At 39.8% G+C, this 25,060-nt stretch overlaps 1 protein-coding gene across 3 annotated transcripts in view; it reads left to right on the top strand.

Moving 5' to 3' along the window:
* The window catches only part of LOC149163530 (heat-inducible transcription repressor), a 250,116-nt gene that overhangs the window by 173,775 nt on the left and 51,281 nt on the right, over positions 1–25,060 (top strand). For all 3 annotated transcript variants that reach the window (XM_089431769.1, XM_089431767.1, XM_089431768.1), the window contains exon 7: positions 6,388–6,632. In XM_089431769.1, coding sequence (XP_089287895.1) covers positions 6,388–6,632 — 245 coding nt within the window. The remainder of the gene's footprint in view (positions 1–6,387; positions 6,633–25,060) is intronic.

Genomic DNA, 25,060 nt, shown 5'->3' with positions numbered 1-25,060 from the left:
CATAGGATGAAATTCATCATCAAAATTATAGGCTTACCTAGGTTGTTACATATACTCAAGGTCTTACTAGGATCATTTACATCATACAACTTGCAGAATGGGTTTACACCGACATGTAAACTATTGATAGATGACCCAATCATGTTGAAAAAATGGGCACTTATGCTTCCTTGGAACTTTGAAAAAATGTGTGCAACAAGAGGTACTCCAAAGCCTAGGGTACATGGTTATTGATGAATTGGCACCAGAAAATAGCTTTGTGGGCTAAGTACCCAAGATGTGGGCTTTGCACCCAAGCTTGTGGGTGTCAAACCGAGAAGACTTTTGATATTTGACACTTGGAGATGCGAAAATTTCAAGTCTGAGAGCCTATTGTAGCAACTGGAAATTATTCTTCTAATTGTTAATTAATTTAACAATTTATTTGCTACGACAAATACTGAATTGTTGAAATTTCTAAGTATTACCCGTTAGAAATTTTATTTGTATTCTCTAGTTTATTTCTCTTACTTGTTAATTAAGAACAAGTTATTTAAACATATAAATATCAAAATAAACACAATACAATCTCAACCATGTACAGATCAACAACTGAAAGAAATAGCAAACACACACGTGATACCATTATTTTTGGACAACTCGTCCCCGAAAAAACCCAACTTGGGAAAACCGGTGCAGCGATTCTGAGGGTTTATTTATTATGCAATATATCCTTGAGTACAACGGGGTGCCAAACTGGCTCACCCAACAGAGAAAAATAATCGACAGTAATATCTCTCTATTTGGAAGCAGATATTTAGAAAATCTGCCCCACGAAACCCTCTCCAGCACAACTGAAGCACTGCGTCAGCCCTCTGAGGCACTGTGCAGCCTCTACGACCCTCTGCGTCACTCCTGCTGCCCTCTGCGTGGATGACGTAGGCCCTCTGGCCTCTGCGCTGTCTCAGCTAGCCTTTGCATGGCCTGCTCTGGCTTCTGCGTCTGCCTCTCTGCCTCTACGCTGGTCTCTCGGCACTATCTCTGCCTCTTTATCTAGTACTCACTGCCCCTCGTTGCAAATTGATCACTGATTTGACCTTTCTTAGCAAACCCTGCTCTAGAAAATCGAATGACTGATCACTCTAGTGTGTTCTCCAACTGATCCTCAAGTGTCCTCTTATACTTTTCCTGTTGGTCCTTCAACGATCGAGATTACATCTCTAATCAACGGCTAAGATTAGATTTAGCTTGATCCATGTCTTTTGGAACCTTCTAATTGAGTTTTATATTAATACCCATTAATATTTTATTTTTCCTAAGTTTAGACCTAGGACCTCATTAAAAATATTAATTATTTTAATAACTTTTCATCTGGATGGAATTTTCCAAAACAATTTCTGGGTCTTGGGGATCTCATGCTTTTTAGTCTGTCCACCAATTTTCATTGCTAGAGCACCTCTGATGCTACCCCAAATCAACATTCCCTCTTAGCGAGGACTGTGCTTTAGTAATACTCCAACTGAGCATCACTTTGATTATACGACACTGGTACCTGTGCTGATGCTAGGCCTCCCCGCCCAACATCCTCTGCAATGCTGCATCCGATACTGCAACCCATGGCCCTCCCACTGCCACTGCCACTGCTGCATCCATACGGCAGCCCCTTTGCATCTGTGTTGCTGTTGGTCCTTTCTCCCAACATTGCATCTGCACTGCATTGCCAACTTCAAACTTCAAACTTATATTGTCATATATTGTTTACAAAAAATATCATAATAAATATGAAAGAGTAAACAGTTATACAAACTACTAGAAACTAGAGAAGACAAGTAAATCTATTTTCTATTGCTAATGCTTGGGTCTCTTGTCACTGCGAGAAATGTCTAATTTTTGAGTCTTGTTGGAAAATCAAGATCTTTGTCATTAATATCACTCTCATTAACATGAGATAGAGAAAACATAGCATGTCAAGTCAAGATTTTGTTAGAGTGATGATTACATTTTTATTAGGGTCATGATAGAGGAGTTCGACAACCAATGTCACTAACATCAAGGTACATAGAGGGATTGATGCTCTTCATTAAATATGAGTTCCATACCCTAATATCATGACAAAATCCAATGGAAACATTGCAATACGCCCAATCTTGAAATCCTCAAAAACTGATAAGTCTGCTAGATTTTGAATGAGATTTAAAATTCTACTTTCTCCATATGAAAGCCAATGAGGTCGGAACCACTCTCAAACATCCTGAGTCATTTCATGGTAATGTTAAAAATTTAAGTAAAAGTGACATTCCCATTAATCTTCATTTTCATCCTTTTACTTTAAGAATTTAACATTACCATGAATCGCGTATCAATACTAGGGGCATAGTCTTGATAATTAGGTTGCCCCACTAAAAAATTATTTATTTCTTCAAAAAAAATTGCATTTGGAATGTTACTACAAAAAAAATTGCAAAAAAGGCTAGGGAGCGAAAATTTAGGAGAGGTTAATGAAGGACCCTATTAGGTGGTTTCAACCTCTAATGGGAGCAATTTCGGGAGTGTGCTCCCTGGTCGCTCGCAATGGGAGCGCGATTTGTGGGCGGGTTCGAGGGGGGGAAGCCGCTCCCCTGCAACATTGCCTTAGAGGTTGAAACCACCTAATATGGTCCTTCATTAACCTCTCCTACCCAGGAAGGTAACAACAATATGTGTTCAAAGCTCCAAATTTGGAAGGGAAACCCACTATGAAGTGTCCACTTCTACCCTTGATTAGCAAGCTTATTTATTCAATTGCACTAATGAATCATTGTATTGGAAGGTTACGAGACACATTGGATCTTATACAAGATTGCAAGTGGGTTTTCATCTTGGACTTGGCCTCCCTATTTGGGGTCCAAGCCCTCTAGAGGAACACAATGGCATTTGTAGGGTTAGAGCAATGGGCCTCCATCCATGCAAAGCATTGATCGCCACACCATGGGCTTCTTCAGCACCACCATTTGCTTGCTCATGCCTAGTTATTTAGAGATGATGATGCACTTGGACCACATTGGCCCAGCCAGTTGCACATTGCACCCGACACTTGGCAGTTGATCCAGGGCCCAGAGGAGGTTATGTCTTTCATATGGAGACATGGGAGGGCATGTGCCCAGAGGAGGTTATGCCTTTCATAGGGAGACATGGGAGGGCATGTGCCCAGAGGAGGTTATGTCTTTCATAGGGAGATATGGGAGGGCATGTGTCATCTTCTAACCCTCATTGATGGAGCATCGACTTGATCTTGAACCACTTGGAGACCGATGAGACCCATTTGGATCCTACAAAGCCCAAATGGGGGTTTAGTGATGTTTTGCAGCATATGAAGGGCATCCCCATCTTCTGCATGATGTTTGAGTCCCTCTCTCATAATTTTAGCACATGAGGCCTCAACACTGCCCTCTAGGTCTCCATGCATGCATGATGTCAGCCTTGTGTGGGCTTAAGAGGGCAATTCAATTTAATTTTTTGAGCTATCATGGTTGTCTTGTAACCATGGGTGGGTCACTTAGCACATTAGGCACAAAAAGGGGCTTTGTCTTTCATAATTTCAAATCATAACTCTTGTAAAAATAAGAGAGACCTAGTCTCTTCCTATCATCACACTTGGGCTTTTCGATACCTCTTGAGATTTTCAGACCTGCAATTTTCAGATGAATTTGGATGTTGTGGATGAATTTTGATGTTTGGATAATTTCGCTCTCTCTTGGAGCTTCTTTTTGGTGTTGTAATGGATGGATATGTTCTTCATTATCTTGTAAGTGCTATTTAATGTTGTATTTATGATTTGATTAATGTCAAATGGATGGAATATTGTCTCATGGTTATTAATGTGCCCTAATTGATGAAATATTGTCTAAAAATTGTAAGGATTGGGAAATTTTGCTTATATTAGTCATAGATAGTGAATGAATGAGTATTCCTAAGGGATTTGTTGCATATGTATCCTTGAAACTCCATTAACAATTGTCATCGAAGTATAAATATTTAGATGTGCCATGTAGCTACTTCCATTAAGGGTAGCGAAGCTGCTTCTAGGTCTCCTTGAAGAGCGAGTTTCCATATTGAGATCATCTTTGACTCTAGTTCTCCCTATTTTTAGGCATTGGTCTTAAATCCTTGGTGATCAACTTAAACTTGAAAATCACCTGTCCTTTCACCTTATTTTCCTTGCCCCTTTAAGGATAAGGAGGCCTCTCTAGGGCTTGGTGCGAAATCTAATGGAGGAGGACGTTTCGATTTTCGTTTGGATAGAACTCTTCCTTAGTGTTTCCTTTAGTGATTCTCAAGTTTTGGTGAATTTCCCATGTGGGAATCTCAGAAAATTTGATGCCCTAGCCATCACACCAATAGGAAACCCTAGAAGCTAATCCTTCAACTTGGCAATTTTTTTAAGGCATTTACTTTGGTACTCGTTGAAGTAAATCATTAATTTCCTTTTCCTTTGCCTGCCTTGACCTTGGATGTGCTCGTATCTCATTATATATTCCAACCCTAGGGGATTTGTTGCATATGTATCCTTGAAACTCCATTAACAATTGTCATCGAAGTATAAATATCTAGATGTGCCATGTAGCTGCTTCCATTGGAGGAGGACGTTTCGATTTTCGTTTGGATAGAATTCTTCCTTAGTGTCTCCTTTAGTGATCCTCAAGTTTTGGTGAATTTCCGAAAATTTGATGCCCTAGCCATCACACCAAGAGGAAACCTTAGAAGCTAATCCTTCAACTTGGTGATTTCTTTCAAGGCATTTACTTTGGTACTCGTTGGAGTAAATCATTAATTTCCTTTTCCTTTGTCTACCTTGACCTTGGATGTGCTCATATCTCGTTATATATTCCAACCCTTGGTCTTGTGTAGCCATCTGTCAAAGGGGTTTTTCGTGGAAAGCCTTAATAGCTTCTCCCAAAGCTTGCTCTTTTATTGAACCTCTCCATTGAATGAGCTACCTTCCGTCACTTCAAACGTACCATAGATACATATCTATCAAAAGTGAGACATAATGGGACTCCTCTCGGCGGTGAAAATCCGAGAAGAGTAGGGGACTTAGGATGTGGTGAGAGTGGGCCTTTGTCCCAAGTTTTGTTGTGCCCTCTAGCTCTTGCCTATTTACAATGCCTACTAATTTGTGCAGCAACAAGAACCAATTACTAATTCAATCAACAAGCAAGGCCATTGATCCATTGAACGGCCGTCCATTTGCAAAGCATCCGCATAGAGAAATTCTCCTAGAAGGCACTGTAATTAATCATCCATATAATGAACCAAAAAGTGATAGAGAGTTTACTCCATAAGCTTTTAGTCAAGTTTACAATGAGAGGCATTTTTAGTCAAGGTGATTGACAACCTCATCAAACCAAGTGAACAAACTCAACAAGTAAGGTAACCACCTCAACCAACCAGCAAATTGTCTTCCTGATAATAGTGAAATAGATCAGACATGTGTTAGGATATTCCGACACATAGGATATAGTTAAGTTCAACTTGGTCTAGTATAGAGTTAGGTTAGAGTTAGGTAAAGTGTGTTTCTTTACCGTTGTACATTTTGTAACTTACAATCCGACGGTCACGATATGTAGTGATCCGACGGTTCACTCTCACCTCGGTATTACCGACACTTGATCCGTGGCTTGACACCCGATTGGTCCATGAGTTCTATTTAAAGCGCATGGAGGGTCATTGTTCGGGTAATCCGTGCATGAGAGAAGCTTATGTAAATTTTCATTCTTTGATTAATAAATTGCCTGTAGTACCCACGTTGGGACAGGCCGTGGACTGTTTCCCTCCTTGCACTCTGAGGGTTTTAACCACGTCAAAAATACTGGTGTATTGATTTGAGATCTGGTTGTGAGCGGTGTCCTTTTGGTATTCTTTCTGTGGAACTTACCCTGTAAATTCCTACAACATGTGGCATGCGAGAGCTCTCCTACGTGGATAGCTTGACAAAATGTGTGATCAAAATGTAGCGAGAATTTTTTGGTGTCAGATTTTGAAAATACCATTTCATTGTTACTCTGTTAATATATTACTATCGAAGCTACAAATTATATTCATTTTTTAATTGAAGATTATCCAAGTTTTTGGTCTCCTCTTAGGCTCTTTATCTTTACCCATGCATTTTTGTGTTGTGCGTCATTTCCTTTATAATAATGAAGATCTGCATTATTAGTGTTCCTCATACTAGGAATTATTTTTGAAGAACTGTTTGTAGGTGTGCCATTCGATGCTTGAATCTTATAATGTATCTTCTAAGTTCATATCTAAGTTATTTTACATTCTTTCAAATATTTTTCTCAATTGGGGAGCTATCATTATATAAAGTTTGTGTGTGAGTTATAGTCATTAATCTGCCATTCTCCTACTTTGCATGTGTTTGAGCAGGAAAGGAGAACAACATTCTTTGATTCTAAAACCAACAACTTCGATGTGGAAAAGTTCATGTACTACTAAGGACAGAAACTCTTCTTCTGCGAAAGAAGGATGCAACTCACAGGCTCTTGGTAACTCGGCATTAACTGGGAACACATTTCCAAAAAAGATTGATGGGAAACGGGACATTTTGGAGGGTGATCAGGAGGAGGCAAGTCAATATGCTATTTTAGTCTCTTGCAGATGTAGTCACACAGGTATAGTTTGTCTTAACAAACATCAAAGTGAAATGCATTTTATTGTAAGTGATTAGAGTCTTAGACAGTTTATAAATTTATTAAAATGATATCAGAATATAGACAAAAGTTTATAGCAGGAAGGGCTTGATGCAGTTGTTGCTTTGCTTATTTAAACATAAACAATTAATGTTATTTTGACGAGGAATGTAACCCTTAACAAGCACATAGGAAGTACAATTACTTACAAATCTCTTTAAATCACATATTAGGCAGCCATATTTGAATAGTCTTAATCTCAACATTCTCCATTTTTTTGCAACATTTCGAAGGAAAAAATGATTGCTTCCTTCAATTCAATATCTTCAAATAGTCTCACACACAGTGAGAGAGGGTATCGTAGACCTGTGGAATTAGATTTGCAAATAGTATAAATAAATTATATTTGAAATTGATAATCAATGGATATGACTTAACGGGGCCATATCAATAATATAATTAGAATGTCAAAAGATAAGTCATGTAAAACGTTTTGACTTTTTAGGAGATGCTGACTTGGACTTGTTTTTATACTTATATATATGTGTACTTTATATTCTATATTATCGTATTTTTGTTTATTTTAATTATATAGTAAATTGAAGATCCTAATGTGGTTTGTGCATGTCATAGTTACTAGACTGACTAGATTGTACCCCTAAGTAGAGTTGCTCTGACTAGACTAAATCCATTTTGTCTAGAATGAGTTAGACGAATCATGAGGGTTGATCTAGTAAATGCTGGAAAGGGTCAGCTAGGTTTTCTAGGTCAATCCTATGTTGTAACTCGTTTTGCATATTCGGAGGGCATTGCTTTATTGCCATTGACTTGGATGACATTGTTGCAACCTCTAAGTGGATTGTTGGGCAAGGCCAAGAGGTCCAAGAACCATTATCTTCAAAGGATTTGGCTCTTGGCGTTGGATAGATTAAACTTTGCCCATTTTGGTTCATAACTTCATGCCATCCTCCATGGCTATTTTAGGGAATGCTGATATGATCATATGGTATACTTGGATAGTTTATTTTTGCATTATATTCAGTGTTATGATGTTATCTTTCATGTCTAGTCTAAATTCAGTTCATTTTTTTTTTGAAAATCTATATTTTTTGTGTTTTTCTATATTTCAAGTCATTGATGATTATAGCTCGGACAAGTACTTCTGCATAGGCTAGGTGTCAAGCATGCATAAATTGTCCCAAGCCTCTCTACGTACTTGCTTAATTTATTATGGGACTTTTATGATTCTTCCCTAAGTCTAACTTAGGAAAAGCACATTGATTAATTAATTAATGTTGACTATTGGGATAAGGTTTTCTAAAGAAAAGTGAGTTATTCACGTCAGTGAATTAGATCTAATCTCTATCATTTTTTTTATTGCATCTAGAGCAATCGACAACTGGGTTGAGCTCGTACTTGCATGACACATGGTCGATTTTGATTGCGACCACTATAACCTTTAGGTGAACCCATATGCGCCCCCATGCACAACCCACACATTAAATCATGCGTACCTCAAACCCCTAACCTCAAAATTTCACAACAACTTCATATCACGACAATCACCAATCGAGCTGCACCCTTGGGGGTAGATCTAATCTCTTTCGTTGATTTCAAGTGAGGTTAGGATTTAATCCTAGCCACCATCACTTAGGAGATTAGGGTTAGGGATTGTTGCTGCAAAATCTAGCGAGCTTGACTTAGTGGGGTTAGACCTTATGGCAACAAGAGAAAGGGTTGCCACTGTCACCTCAACAACCTTTCTCTTGCTCTTCAGTGGTAATTAACCACAAGGGAGGCTACCATAGATCACCTAAACGGTAATTTAATGCTATGGTTCAAGGTGATGAATGAGAGGTCTAAATATTGGATAGAGTACTAGCAGGGCCCTGGATGGCCTAGATGCTCTATATTAGGGTTCAAATACTCTATGCCTAGATCAAGAATGAAGCTGGTATAAGTTAAGGCTTGGATTGTTGGAGAATGTAACTAGATTCAGTCTTCATAATTTCTTTTATACTTATGACATTGTATATATTTGTAAAAAGAGAAAAAGAATTATTATTTTAAGCATGGGTTTCATGCTCAAATTGATTTGTTAGTAGGTCAAGCATGTTATTCATACTCCTAGGGTTTATTGAGTCCAAAGAGTCTTTGTCATATGTATAAGACCCATTTTGGCAATTTGTAACAAGAAGGAGAAATTATTTTTGTGTCTAAAAAGTCATTTGTAACCTCCAAGACCGAGTCGGGCCTGCCAAAGCAAGTCGGCCTATAAGAGGCCTAATTCAACCTCATGAGAAGCATATATATAGAAGGAACTTCAACCTCATCAGCACACATACAATAAAGTTCAATCTGCAACAAGAAGCAAGAAGAAGAAAAGCGAAGGTCAAGGAAAAGGAAGAATCTCAAGAAGAAACCGAAAATTTGACTTTTGTACACATTTCTGCTCACATGTGCAAGAAAACTAGGGTTCCTGCAGTCTGCAGGGGTCCGAAGTTGCAGGTCCGAATTTCAGACCTGAGGTAGAGGGTTGAAACTGTGATTTGGAGCAGATTGGAGGAGGTTTGACCTTTGTTGACTTGGTTGATCTTTGACTTGTTTGAAAGAGATTTTTGGAGGGTTGACTTGGTGCTTGGAGGACATATTGGTCTTGAAGTTTGGGTCTTGGATTTCTCATTTGAATTGATTCTATAAGAAGAGAAGAAAGTTCTTTCTAGGTTTTCCCCTTGGAGGGTTTTTGCGCTGGCTTGGAGCCTATATTTTCTGTCCATTGTCTTTTATGATCTTCATGGTTTATGGTCTTGATAATTGTTTGATGAAAAGAATCTAATAAAGAACAATAAGAAACTAACTAAAGTTCACAAGCAATTATTAAGGAAAGGGGAATTGTTTAAATAGCTGCCATATTGATTCTCCAACATTGTATCAGAGCTAAGGTGAAGAGAAGGCAACTTGCAGATCATCTTGTTGACATAAGAGGAGGTTGCTTGTTAAAAGAAATCATTTGCTAAGGACACAAGGAAAGGCTCAAGGAAGAAGGATCAAGCTCTCAGTGAAGAAAAGAAGGCTATTACATTGAAGGCCTCATCATCTTAAGGACTGTTCAAATTTGGGCAGCTTCGGGATGAATTTTCCCAAAGGGAAACCCTAAAGCCCTAAGAAAAGCCCAACTGCCCCAAAGAAGAATTCATATTGGTTAAAAGGAAAAAAAAAACAAGTAAAGAAATATTATTAATTATGTAACAAAATCATTTAAGCAAGCCACTTGGAGAATATATTTAAATGTTATTTTGAATATTTGTTCCCTCCAAAAATAATGAGTCTGCTCCAGCAAGGGTTATACTTGTTCAATTATAAGAATGTCTATAAAAAAAAGTGTTGATAGTTGGTTGTCATTTATGTCAACTCAAGCAGCACCAGAGATGCCCTGCCTTTTGTCGACCTATATGACATTGTAGTTCATGGTTTTTGGTGTTGATGGATTCTCCCAGTCGAGATGTTTCCGGTGGTATGTGGCACATCACACAGTTCTTCATAGTTTGAGAAATACATGTTTAAAGTTGAAGACCCCAGTTGGTAGGCAAAATCCCCAAAAGATGTTGACATGACATCCTATCATTGGTCTAATTTTGGACGTGAGACTTTCACCAAAAGTCTTGGTCAAACCTTGTCTAAATAATTATTCTTGGATCATAATCTCATAAAAAGGGATTTTTTCCATAAACATTAATCCTTGTACCCAAGGGTTAACGACTCCATTACTTAAGCTTCAGGACATTAAAAAAAAAAAACTTCAAGTGCAAAAGTGTTCTTCCTCCAAAATAGCTATTCAGTTGACCTATCATGGAGCCCCTCCTATCTTGAGCCTAAGCGCTGAAATTTTTTTGGCCCTTGAGGAGACAACGCAAGATCAGAAGAGAGGGTTCAGTTTGATTTTGATTCAAGTTTGGGAATTTCTTGTTTTGCACATGGCTATTTTTGGATTCGTTGGACAGTTCTCTCTTGCAGCAAAGGATTGTAGATCTCCCACCGAATACAAGGCCTAATGAAGCAGACCAGCTAAGGGATGGTTCTCTAGGGAATCAAATTGTAAATTTTAGACCTGCGGTTAGGGCTTGAAAGTGATAAATTGACACATCTGTTTCTGCTGCCTTCATACTGTCACTCTTTAGGTCACAAATCTTCACGGGTAGGTTCTGAGATTATATATATATATATATATATATATATATATATATAGATATATATATATATATATATATATATAGATATATATATATATATATATATATGGAATTGTTGTTTGGGACCTCAATCTTTCTTTAGAGCATCACACAATGCATTTATGGTATGGACCTTGGCCTTTCTTTAGAGCATCACAGAATGCATTTATGGTACAATTAAGGAGGCTTCAAGGATCAAAACTGTGATGACTTGTTCTCTGAAACTCAGCCCTCATTGGGGCACCTTTCTCTGAAACAGCGAAGTATTGTTCAAGAAATTTTTCGGCCTTCTCCTGTAGACTTGTTGAACAACAACTTTGCAAAAACAGTTCAGAACCTCTTCCTTGTGCAGACCTGTAGCAACTTTCAGGGAATTTATTTGTGAAGAAAATCAAGTGAAAAGTCATCTCTTTATCCTTGGATTCGGTTTGCAAAAATATCGAAAATTCTAAACATCAAGTCTGATCAAACAAAGGAACATCTCACTACAGTGGTATACGAAAGTTTGGCATCTCTCAAGAATTATATATATATATGCTTGTTACAAGCCGACTTCTTGTGAAAATCCCAAACTGGAATCCTATTGTAGCAACTGCTATTATTTCTCCTAATTGTTAATTAATTAACAATTTATCTGCTACGACAAATATCGAAATAAATACACTCCAACCTTCACAAATAAAATACCGTGGAAAAATAATGCACTGGAAATCGAGAATCATCTAGAAACACACACAGATCAATCCAAAGATGATCCTAGCTATTGATTAAGTTTTAATCTTGGCTGTTGGTGCTCCAAAAAAGGATTATAAGAGGAGGTTGATGTGGTGATGGAGAAAACACTTGAGCAATTCGATTTCTGAGTAGATCGATCTCCAGAGTAGCAACTGTCAGTTGCCGGAAAGAGAGCTAGAGATTGAAGCAGTGTGAGAGGGGCAGAGACAGTGAGGCTGGAGGAGGCATTCCAAATCCAGTGAGTGCATTTGCAGAGAGGCAGAAGAGCCACAGAGAGTCTAACGTTGGGGCAGTGCAACAACTTCTAGGGGCAAGATCGATATGCTGAGAGGGAGAGACGTTTTCAATTCTAGAGGCCGGGAAGGAATCCCAGAGTGCCGGAGAAGTATCTTTGCAGTCAGCAGAAGGCAGAACGACTTCATCATAGACCAGTTTGAGGCTAGACGTCCAACAAGCTACGCAAAGGGTTAGAGGGCTGAATTTCTGAAGGCAACTCATGTCGGGAGTTTGCCTGTAGGGTGAGGAAATTCCTCACTACATTTTTACCAGTATTTTTCTCTGTAGGATTGCCAGATTTCGACATCCAGTTGTAGTCAGAATTTCTCACTGTTGCATAATAATAAAACTCTCAGCTGCTGCACCGATTTTCCCAAGTTGGGTTTTTCCGGGGACTTTTGTCCAAAAACAATTGTGTTAATTTTATGTGTATGTGCTAGCATTTCTCAATTTCCAGCGCATTATTTTTCCGTAGTATTTTATTTGTGAAGGTTGCAGTGTATTTATTTTGATATTTGCCATAGCAGATAAATTGTTAATTAATTAACAATTAGGAGAAATAATATCAGTTGTTGCAATAGGATTCTAGTTTGTAATTTTCACATGGTATCAAAGTGTGGTTGATCAGCCAAAGAGCTTAGAAAAACGAAGGAAAGGAATTTCGACACACATAAAATTAACACAATTGTTTTTGGACAAAAGTCCCCAGAAAAACCTAACTTGGGAAAACTGGTGCAGCAACTGAGGGTTTTATTATTATGCAGTAGTGAGAAATTCTGAGTACAACTGGATGCCGAAATCTGGCAATCCTACAGAGAAAAATACTGGCAAAAATCTAGTGAGGAATTTTCCTCATCCCACAGGCAAACTCTTTGCATGAGTTGCCTTAATAAATTCGACCCTCGAACCCTCTGCATCAGCCTCTGCGCTACTCTGCGTAGCCTGTTGGAAATCTAGCCTTACACTGATCTTTGATGAAGTCATTCTGCCTTCTGTTGATTGGAAAGGTGCTTCTTCGACACTTTGGGACTCCCTTTCCAGCCTCTGGAATTGAAAATGTCTCCCTCTCAGCAAATCGATCTTGCCTTTAGAGGTTGTTGTGCTGCCCCAGCATCAGCCTTGCTGTGGCTCTTCTGCCTCTCTACAAATGCACTCGCTGGATCTGGAATATCTCCTCCAGCGTCATTGTCAATGCCCCTCTCACACTGCGTCGATCTCTAGCTCTCTCTCTGGCAACTAACTGCTGCTACTATGGAGATCGATTTGCTCAGAAATCGAACTGCTTAAGTGTTTTCTCCATCACCACATCGACCTCCTCTTATAATCCTCAGTTGGAGCACCAACGACTAAGATTAAAACTTAATCAATGGCTAGGATCAACTCTGGATTGATTCGTATGTGTTTCTAGATGATTCTCGCATTGACTTAATTAATATTGATTAATTAACCATATTCCCTAAGTTTAGAGTTAGGAAATACTTAAAAACTGGTTAATGTTCTAATTAAGTCATTTCTAGGCGGAATTTCCAGAAACAATTTTCGGGTTTTGGAGATCTTGTTGAAATTTCTAAGTATTACCTGTTAGAAATTTTATCTGTATTCTTCTGGTTTATTTCTCCTACTCTTTAATTATGAACAAGTAATTTAAACATATAAATATCGAAAGAAACACAATACATCCTCAACCATCTATAGATCAACCGCTGAAAGAAATAGTAAACACACAAGTGACATCGTAATTTTTGGACAACTCGTCCCTGAAAAAACCCGACTTGGGAAAACTGGTGCATCAATTATGAGAATTATTTTGTTATGCAACCTTTCCTTGAGTACAACTGGGTGTCAAACTGGCTGACCTGATAGAGAAAAATAACTGGCAGTAATACCTCTCTATTCGGAAGCAGATATTCAGAAAATCTGCCCCACGAAACCCTCTCCAACACAACTGAAGCACTGCGTCAACCCTCCTGGCCTCTGCGTCAGCCTCAAAACCCTCTGCGTCAGCCCTCTGAGGCACTGTGTAGCCTCTACGACCTTCTGCATCACTCTTGCTGCCCTCTGCGTGGATGACGCAGGCCCTCTGGCCTCTGCGTTGTCCCAGCTAGCCTCTGCGTGGCCTGCTCTGGCTTTTGCGTCTGCCTCTCTGCCTCTGCGCTGGTCTCTCGGCACTATCTTTGCCTCTCTGTCCAGTACTCACTGCCCCTCGCTGCAAACTGATCACTGATTCAACTTTTCTTAGCAAACCCCGCTCTAGAAAATCGAATGACTGATCACTCTGGTGTGTTCTCCAACTGACCCTCAAGCCTCCTCTTATACTTTTCCTGTTGGTCCTTCAACGACTGAGATTACATATCTAATCAACAACTAAGATTAGATTTGGCTTGATCCATGTCTTTTGGAACCTTCTAATTGAGTTTTTTTTTTTTCCCCTGGGAAAAAGTCGTAATTTTCATTAAAGTTAAGAAAATTACATTTTGCAGATGCCGAAGCATATTCAAAAGCAGGCTTATGCCTGTCGAGTTCATTGTAGCAGCTATATATATATAAGTCTCCACGCAGGGAGCATGAAAATAAGTCCGATATGTTCAGAATAAATCTAATTGAGTTTTATATTAATACACATTAATATTTTATATTTCCTAAGTTTAGACTTAGGAATTCCATTAAAAATATTAATTATTTTAATATCTCTCAAACCGAGCAGAATCTGCCCAAACTATTTCTGGGTCTTGGAGATCTCATGTGCTTTAGCCTCTCCACCAATTTTCATGGCTAAATCACATCCGATGCTACCCCAAATCAACAGATCTCATGTATTCTAGCCTCTCCACAAAATTTCATGGCTAGAAGACATCCGATGCTACAAAGACTAACACTTATTGCATTCATTCCGAGTAAAGAACTTGACTCATTAACATTCAAGCAACAATTCAATTGTAGTATTCAAGGCCTCATCTAATCTTCATTGTTATCTCCAAGGCACCAAATTGCATAAGTGAAGGTTTGTTTGATGAAATGTTTCATTTGTTACAAAAGCTTTGGCATTCATCTTCAATATATGTATAGCAGTAAGGGACTTTTTCAGAGTTAAACTAACAACAGTATAAGTCAAGCACCTTCATCGTATCCATAGCAGTAAAGGCAAAAAAGTTTCATTTACTTCAGTTTGAAGCAGTAAGGGAACAGCAGTTTCTTCTACAAGCAGTGAGAGGTTTATGTTGATCAGGTTAGATAAGGGTTTCAATGGTTTGCAGTCAGGGAAGTTACATCTGCAACAATTATTTCAGGTTGCTGTTGTGTTGTCTACAAAAGTTATAGAGTCATCACAACACTAAAGGCTTGGTCAGGTATCATCATCATTCTTACAACTGCAACATCAAAGGCATTTGTACAACAGTTCAAATAATTGTACAAATTCTGGTATGTAAATTCAAAGTCTTGTGTATATTTTGTAAAGGGATTGCACTATTGTACAAGGGATTGTAGAAGTAATTTAGTCTCTGTTGTTGGAACAAGAGTTCAGGTCCTCGGTTGTGTTGTTGGTACAAGGGTTTTTAGGTCTTGGGGTTTCGTCAATCGAAAAAAAGTCGTTGTAAATCATTGTAAGTGGACCATTATCCCTGGGACGAGAGTCCACAATATTATATTAATTTTTTTGTCACTTTCAGGGAAGTAGGGTGGTGCTAGGGAGGTGGTGTTAGTTTTTGTAGCATCAAAGGTGATCTAGTCTCGAAACTTTGCGGAGAGGCTAAAACACAGGAGTTGTCCGTAACCCAGAAATCGTTTCTGGAAATTCAATGTAGAAGTGTCTCAATTAGATTATTAGTCCATTTTAAAATTTTTCCTAAGTCTAAACTTAGAAAAAGGGGTTAATTAATCAATATTAATTGAGAAAGGTGAGAGTTCTCTAGAAACTCACACAGATCAATCCAGATATGATTTGAGCCATTGATTATGTTTTAATCTTGGTCGTTGGATTCCCAACTAGAGATTATAAGAGGAGGTCGATGTGTAGATCATGGTTGCGGGGGAGCCCCCCCCCCCCCCCCCCCCCCCCACCTGCCCCTGGAACCTGCTCTCGAAGCTCGCTTTGGGCGGGAGCGTGCTCCGTAATTTTTTTTTTTGCTCCTTGTGAATTTAGGAGTGATAGAGGGAGCTATTGAAGATTGGAAACAATAATTTGGCCCTAGCGTTGATATGACGTTTAAGGTAATGTTAAATTCTTAAATTTAATATCCTTTTACTTAAATTTTTAACATTACCTTGAAATGACTCAGGATGTTTGAGAGTGGTTCCGACCTCATTGAATTTCCTATGCAGATAGTAGAAATTTTAGATCTCACTCAAAATCCAACAAACTTATCATTTTTTCGGGATTTTAGGATTGAGGGGATTGCAATTTTTTCGTTGGATATTGTCATGTACTAGGGTGTGGAACATGTATTTAATCAAGAGCACCAAGCCCTCTATGCGGGGGAGACTCCCAACAATCAAGACCACCTAGGGTACTAGGGTATGGAACTTGTATTTAATTAGGAGCACCAAGGTCTTTATTGTTTGGTTACTTGGCAATGGTAATGGTTACAAGTACAAGTTACAACTTTTGTGATCAATGATGATAAATGTTATATATCGAATTTTTAAAGTTTGAAACTTTAAGATTGTTGAATCATGAGACTCAATATGTTGTATGTTACTAACTTGTGGACGTGGTTGATGAAGATAACAACTTCTAGATGATTGATGTTTTATGGTTCAATCCATGTTTTTATGAGTTTTATATCTAATTCATCATTTGACATGCTTTTGTTGACATATATCCATCAAAATATATACAAATATATATTATATAAAAATTTGCTCCCGATTCGCTCCCAAACCGTGAGCTTTTGAAAATGTCACTCCCCGCTCCTCCTCCCAAGTAACCTTGGTGTAGATGGAGGACACACCAGTTGCAGATGCTTAGTGATCTAGGCGTTTCGATTTACCTATGTAGGAAAAAACAGAGTAAAACAGAGTTTTTTGCTGACATCTGCTTAGTCAATGCTCATTTGATAGATTATTGCTCCTTTGCTAACGTGTGCTCCATCAATGCTTTGCTTTGGACATGAAAACATTGAATTTTTGCATTTGGCGCTAATACTCCAGCTGTTAGTGTTTAATTGACCATTTTTACAAAAATGTGCTGCTACTCTGAATGTCAGTGCAATTTTTAATTTTTAGAACATACAATAACTCTAGTCAAGTCAAATAGTCAATTTAAGTTTGAAGTTGGCAATTATAACTCATTGGTAATGAATTATGAATATGATGCTTCGTGAAAGTTGAAAGTTGAAACATTTCATTTAATGTTAGATATTCTTTGTTATCGTTTGGTTACTTGGTAATGGTAATGGTTACAAGTACAAGTTACAACTTTAGTGATCAATGATGAAAAATGTTATATATCGAATTTTGAAAGCTTGAAACTTTACGATTGATGAATCATAAGACTCAATATGTTGTATGTTACTAACTTGTGGACGTGGTTGATGAGGATTATAACTTCTAGATGATTGATGTTATATGGTTCAAACCATGTTTTTATATTTTTTTATATCTAATTCATCATTCTACATGTTTTTTTGACATATATGCATCAAAATATATATTATATAAAAATTCGCTCTCGATTTGTTCCCAAACTGAGAGCTTTTAAAAATGTCGCTCCCCGCTCCTGCTTCTGCTCCCAGTTCTCGCTTCCGCTGTCACTCCCAAGTAACCTTGAGGCCAACACTAACCACTTGAGGCATCTTATAATGGAGTATTGCATTAGATAGTATTCATCATATGTAATACCATGGGGTCGTAAACGACCATTAATAAACCCATCAATGAGTGACTCTAGGTTTAGCTTGACTACTCTATGAATGAGTTAAGATAAATGGAACATTCTCCCCTGTAAACTTGACTTGGGATAAACAGCTACCCCTTCCAAAGTTTATTAACTAGGTTTCCAGAATTGCAACATGCCCCCTACATTTAGACTTTATATTCGTGAATCATCAAACTAGGGGTATGCATGCGTAAATAGGTCTTATTTCCCCACCACACTGCCCATTGCCCTCACCTGGTTTAACTACTTATAGAGGAACACTCTCAAGGGTGTTGTGTCATTGGCTTGCATGGGCTCTCTTCCTCTTTGAAAGTCTACTATTGCTTTGTATATTTTCGGAAAGCTTTTGGCTCCATCTTGCAAGAGGTCTTGTTCCAGAGGCTTTTAGAGACATTGGCATCTCTTTGACGCTACTAAGTTCCATCATGTGCCTATATAAAAGAGAGGCGGTCCTTAGTCATCTCTGCGCATTTCATGAGATGTTTGATTTCTTCAGGAGTACCTATGGGGTTAGACATGGTTGCCCCTAATTCTTCACATTTTTTGGGATTGGTATTGATGAGGTTGAGGCCTTTCTTCACGGGAGTAGCTTGGACAACGATGGGTATCTCCTCCACCATGTTCTAATATTCATCCTACTCTTTGTTGATGACGTGGTCGTCTTAGCCTCATCTCTAGAGGGGCCTTAGCTCTCTTCTGGAACCTTTGACGATTGATGGTCAACCTAGGTAAAATGAAAGCTATGATCTTCAACTAGTTGAAGAAGAGCTCAAACCTTCATTTCTTCTTCAAAGGGGAGGAGATCGGGATAATCAACACCTACACACAATTAGGGGTGTAAATCTTGGGGCCCCACTTTAGTTTGTGACTAACCCTTTGGCTTTGGATCAACAAGGGCTACAGATCCCCAACTCTTCTCCAGAGACAATGCTTATGTCACCATTTTTATGGCATCTCATCCAATATGTCCCTCATGGATTTCCTTATCCAACCCATTGTTCTTCATCACTCAGAGATTTGGGGGCCTTGTTTACTTGAGTCTGGTTGGGCCTCAACTGAGAGAGTTTAGACCCTTCACCTTTGAAACATCATTAGATGCAAATAGACAATGCCTCAACCCATAATCCTAGTAGAGTTTGGGGCCTGGTCCTTCTAGCTTGAGATAGTGTTTAGATTAGTCTCTTTTCTACATTGCATATGGAGGTTCACTTGGTTGGTGAAGGGGCAAGATTAGTACCCGTACATGGCCTATTGTTCTTTAGAGATCATTTCCCTCTCTAGCTCTTTGGGTCGAGCTCGAGGTTGGTTAGTTGGGGTTTTATATCTTTTAGAGTCAATGGGCATTCAGATGGATCATCTCCCTACATTTAGATATTCCTTAGACACACCTAGGAAGCTCCTACCTACTAGATAGGAGTTGAACAGGATCATCAGGGATGACATTTACATGCAACTTGTCCAGTTCACTTAGGTTAACCCACAAGGTGGGCTACGCCCAATGATGTCCTTCTTCACTGAGTACATCTTGGAGCTTAGAGATGGGATTATTATTCGTCCACAGTGTACTCTCCACCATTGGGTGCACACTCATTGTATTCCTATAGGCCAGTTTAGAGTGGGTTCTCATAGACTTTGGCCAGAGACAAGCCACTCAATTGATCAATCATACAAGATTTGGCAACTTTGCCATCTATAGGAGGTTGAGACTAAGGAACACTTCATCTTCTGCGACTCCATATACTATGAGGTTAGGGGAGGTTCATAGCCTATTCAGGGGGACACAGACCCTCACTGGCTTCTTCAAATATTTTTAGCCAGAGATATAGGAGGCTCTTAGGCTCTTAGCCCATATTCTTCAATCTATTACTAGACTAGACTCTACCTAGTGGATCACTTCCTACTTGATGGTCCTAGGCTCGCAAAGGGGCACTAAGAGACATACTGATATCAACACAGTTTTGGACTTTAGATCAGTGTGGACTTGTGGGACCTTCCCTTGTCTGATGAGATTTTAACAACATGACCATATTAGATCTCTCCCAATGAGATGGACAAGATTTCACAGCCCTCAGTGACGAACTGCCTCTGCTAGACAACAATATAGTGGACAATCCATGCATCCCACCAATTCTCCCTTTGGAAATCATACTATATTGAGCTTCCTTCATTCAACTTTGAATGTTATGAGATATGGGTCTATTCCATGATAAATCTACCTTGTTAGTTTTGGTCGTTCTTGTTCCTTGATCTTCTCCTCTTGCACATCTCCACCCTAGAGTAGGTTTCTGGGCTTAGAGTCGAGGGTTGTTCATGCCTCAACTTAGATCTCACTTCCTACTCTACCTTTACTTTATTTGCTGCATCTTGCCTTTTATAGGAGACCTTTTGGCACTCTCACTTTGTAGTGACATCATTGTATTCAACAATCCCATTGTTCTACTTCCGTAATCATTAGTTGCACATTAATAAAATTATCTTATCTTATGTCTAGACACAAACAGGTCTCCTCCCTCACTCCTCAAACATAGATGCATTTATTGTTGATTTGTGGTAGCATCGGATGTGCATTAGCCATGAAAATTGGTGGAGAGGCTAAGGCACATAAGATCTCCAAACCCAAAAATGATTTGGGGAAATTCCACTCGGTTGGAGAGATATTAAAATAATTAATATTTTCAATGGGGTTCCTAAGTCTAAACTTAGGAAAATTAAAATATTAATATAAAATTGGGTGAGAATGTTCTAAATGACATGGATCAAGCCAAATCTAATCTTAGTCGTTGATTAGGGACTTAATCTCGGTCGTTGAAGACTCAATAAGAAAAAATAAGAGGAGGCTTGAGGGTCAGTTGGAGATAGACCAAAATTTATCAGTCAGTTCAATTTTCTGGAGCGGGGTTTGCTGAGAGAATCGAACCAGTGATCGGTTGCAGCGAGGGGCAGTTCGACACGACGCTGAGAATACATAGCAAAGATGTTGGAAATAATACTGAGAGGGGGGGTGGGGGGTGAATCAGTATTAGCAATTTAACAATCTTTCATTTCCATAAACCGATTTATGTACGCTACTTCTGTTAATGAAACCTGCGAGTATACGCAACTATGTTTAGAGCAACCAGCGTATACCTTGCAATCTTATAATTTAGTTAGTTGATCTTTAATCTGTGTATCAGAACCATATAACCAGTAATCAGATGCAGTAAACAGAACAGGCAATCACACACATGAACACAAGATATAAGGTGGAAACCCAATGTGGGTGAAAACCACCTGTTGCAATTGTCTCAATCTTTCTTTAATAAGAAACTTCTTTTACAAATTTTGTACTGGTGCAGCCTTATACCAGTACACAGGCTTCTACCTGCAGAAGGCTACAACCTTCTCTCGTTCTCCAGCTTTTCCTGGAAGGGAGCTACAACCCCCTTAACTCTTGTACTAACTGATGTGTTTACTAGTACGTAGGTGCTAACCTACAGAAGGCTACAACCTTCTCTTTTCTTCCAGAGACCATGTTTCATAAATTTTCAGACTGGATCCATCAATAACATTAATCAAACATCAAATATATCTGCATCAATCAATCTCCTTTGCACCAACCAAAATTGAATCAAACAATCACTTTTCTGAATGCTGTAACCAGAACACAGTAACAGTAACCAGAACCCAATGTAAAACCCAGAACACTGCAACAACAAACAGAAGTAGCTAAAACATATTTTATGAGACGTACGCTACTTCAATGTGTCGAACCTGCGTTCATACGCTGTTATCTGAAGGCAGACCTGCGTATACGCTGTTTTTAAATGCCGAACCAGCGTGTATACACGCCTTTGCTATACTGAACCTGCGTACAGATCTGTAAAAGATGATTTAACCTTTACAACTATTCAGACATCAGTTATACCCAGATCATCAGATTTACAGATTACGACATGCACCAATAAAAGATCAAAACCACATAAAGATACTTCTCTTCAAGCCTAAAGATCTTGACCCATCAATAGAACTTATCCTTCTTCAAGCGTTTAGGTTCCTCCTTGATTCAAATCCAGCGATGCACCATAACCCAATGACCAGTATTCTAGATCTTGCTCTTCATTAGATAGTCAATGCTTGAGTACCTTTGCCTAATGATCTCCTCCTCCTTTTATAGTCTTAGGCCTTACTCAATACCATGGTCCAAAACCACTTTAGAATCAATACCTTGGACCAAATACCTGGGGTCAATACTTCGGACAACATACCTTGGATCAATACCATGGGTGAAAATGCCAAGGACCAAATACGACGGATCAACCAAGTTTTCCAACAGGTACGCGCTTTTCCTTGCCTAAAAGTGCGTGTATACACATACGCGCTTTTTGGTCCGCGAACCCGCATGTATACTTGGTTTGGTCAAGGGGAACCTGCATATACCTCTTTTTCCTTCATTTTGTGATCCTGAACTGTGATCTGTTATCTGAGTGAGTTTCCATCAAGGACAACACCTGTGTCATAGCGCCAAACCTGTGTCATAATGCCAACAAAAGAGGCAGAGATAGTGCCACAGAGACAGCACAGAGGCTGGAGAGGTTGACTCAGAGGTAGCTGGGAGCTACGCAGAGGCTGAAGAGGCTAGCGTGGGTAATGTAGTGTTGAAATTTCTAAGTATTACCTGTTAGAAATTTTATCTGTATTCTCTGGTTTATTCCGCCTACTTGTTTAATCACTAACAAGTTATTTAACCATATAAATACTGAAATAAACACAATACAGTCTCAACCATCTACAGATCAACAATAGAAAGAAATGAACAAACACACAAGGGACACCGTTATTTTTGGACAATCGTCCCCGGAAAAACCCAACTTGGGAAAATCAGTGTAGCAATTTTGAGGGTTTTATTATTAAGCATCTTTTCTTAAGTACACTGGGTGCCAAACTGGCTCACTCGACAGAGATAAATAATCTGGCAGTAATACCTCTCTTCGGAAGCAGATATTCTGAAAGTCTGCCCCACGAAACCCTCTCTAGCACAATTTGAAGCACTGCGTCAACCCTCCTGGCCTTTGCGTCAGCCTGAAACCCTTTGTGTCAGCCCTCTGAGGCTCTGCACAACCTCTTTGGCCCTCTGCGTCACTTTTGTAGCCTTTGCGTCATGCACGCAGGCTCTCTGGGCCTCTGCGCAATCACTGCTAGCCTCTGCGTGGCTCCCTCTGGCTCTGTGTCTGCCTCTCTATCTCTACACTGGTCTTCCGACACTATCTTTGCTTCTCTGCCTCTGTACTCACTGCCCCTCGCTGCAAACTGATCATTGGTTCGATTTCTCTTAGCAAACCCCACTCTAGAAAATCGAATTGACTGATCACTCTGGTGTATCTCCAATTGACCCTCAAGCCTCCTCTTATACTTTTTTTGTTGAGTCTTCAACGGTCGAGATTAGATCTCTAATCAACGGCTAAGATTAGATTTGGCTTGATCCATGTCATTTAGAACCTTTTAACCTAGTTTTATATTAATACTCATTAATATTTTTATTTTCCTAAGTTTAGACTTAGGAACCCATTAAAAATATTAATTATTTTAATATCTCTCTCACCGAGTAGAATTTCCCCAAACCATTTCTGGGTCTTGGAGATCTCATGTGCTTTAACCTGTCCACCAATTTTCATGGCTAGAGCACATCCAATGCTACCCCAAATCAGCATTCTCTCTTAGCAAGGAATGTGCTCTAGTAATACTCCACCACTGAGCATCACCTTGATCATCCGACAACGGTACTTATGCTGATGCTTGGCTTGCTGCCCGACATCATCTACACTGCTGCATCCTATACTGCTGCCCATGGCTCCGCTACTGCCACTGCCACATCTGTACGACAACTCCCTTTGCATTCGTGCTGCTGTTGGTCCTTCCTCCCAACACTGCATCTGCGCTGCAACCCTCTCTCCTCATGCTGCCCATAGCACTACCACTGCTATTACTGCATTGCAACTTAGTTACTGAGATGATGATAACTAATCTGCCCAACTACTGACATCCTTGTCAGGCTAGAAACCCTCCTGATGTTGAAGCTCTCTCTGCTGCTATCCTGTGCTCCCTCTGCTGCCTCTGCGCTGCTACAACAACTCTGTGCCTCTCGCACTGTTGCAAACACCTTTGTGCCTTCCTGCACTGCTGCAACCTCCTCTGTGCCTCTCGCACTGCTGCAACCCCCACTGCGCTGCTACAGATCCCTGCACTCTAGCACTCTCTGCCACTCCATCTGCATCCGCTTCTACCGACATCCATCATCCTGCTACTGTCTCTCGGGGCTCCTGTAGCTGGATATGATCCAAGTTTTTGGGTACCTCAAGGATCTTGCCCCACATCTTCTGTAGCCCTCCTGACTACAACTCGATGTCACCCCACCTCTTCTCTAGAGGTACATGAGCACTCATGGCACAATCGTCATCAGTCTCTACCTCCTCTGCCTTAGCCAGCGCTGCCTTGGAGTCAGAAGTCTCTCCCTCATTCTTCTTTCTGGGACACTAGGTTGCATAATGGCCTAGCTCCCCCACAGTTGAAGCACTTTATCTTGGAGATGTCCTTCTTCTTCCTCTTCCCTTGCTGTCCCGCAGATGCCAAAGCCACATCCTCTTCCTCCTCTTTCTTGATTCGACCTCCTTTGCTGCTACTTCCTGCCTTGGTCAGTCGTCTGATCTTTTCTTGGCGAAGAGCTGCCCACAATTCTTCCCATCTTGGAATATTCGCTTTGCCCAAAATGCTTTGGTCGAATGTCTCCCACTCCAGGGAGATTGCGTTCAAGGCGGTCCTCACCATTAACTCTTGATCCGACGTGGCCCCTATGGAAGTAAGTTGGTCCCGAATCTCCTGCAACTTGCTGAGGAAGTGATCTATCTGCCCCCCTTCTGCATTTGGTACGACCACAGCTGGTTCTCTCGAAGCATCTTCCTCTACACGGAAGTGCCTTGATACAACTTCGTCAAGGTGTCCCACATTTCCTTTGTAGTCTCCTTCTCGGCAATATGCTGGACCACATGATCCTTGACCTCGTCAAGGATTATGCATTTCACCTTGGCCATCACATCCTCATACTTATCATTTTCAGCTGGGTCAACTGGGATAGCCACGGTTCTCAAGGCAAAGGCATTGATGCGATGTCTATCTAGAACGAATGGGATCCTGGCCTTCCAAATGATAAAGTTGGACGCCCCATCCAGCCTGTCCTGATCCCTCAATCCATTCATGGCCATCTCTCTACTCTTCTTTTCGACTCCTCTGAGTCTCTACTTCCCTCTGGAAGTTCTCTCTTC

The sequence above is a fragment of the Pinus tabuliformis genome, chromosome 5_1 (genome assembly GCF_031772625.1).
Source record: "Pinus tabuliformis cultivar Carrire ecotype Pingquan chromosome 5_1, CPIR1, whole genome shotgun sequence".
Taxonomy (NCBI): Eukaryota; Viridiplantae; Streptophyta; class Pinopsida; order Pinales; family Pinaceae; genus Pinus; species Pinus tabuliformis.
This window is presented reverse-complemented; position numbering and strand designations above follow the sequence as displayed.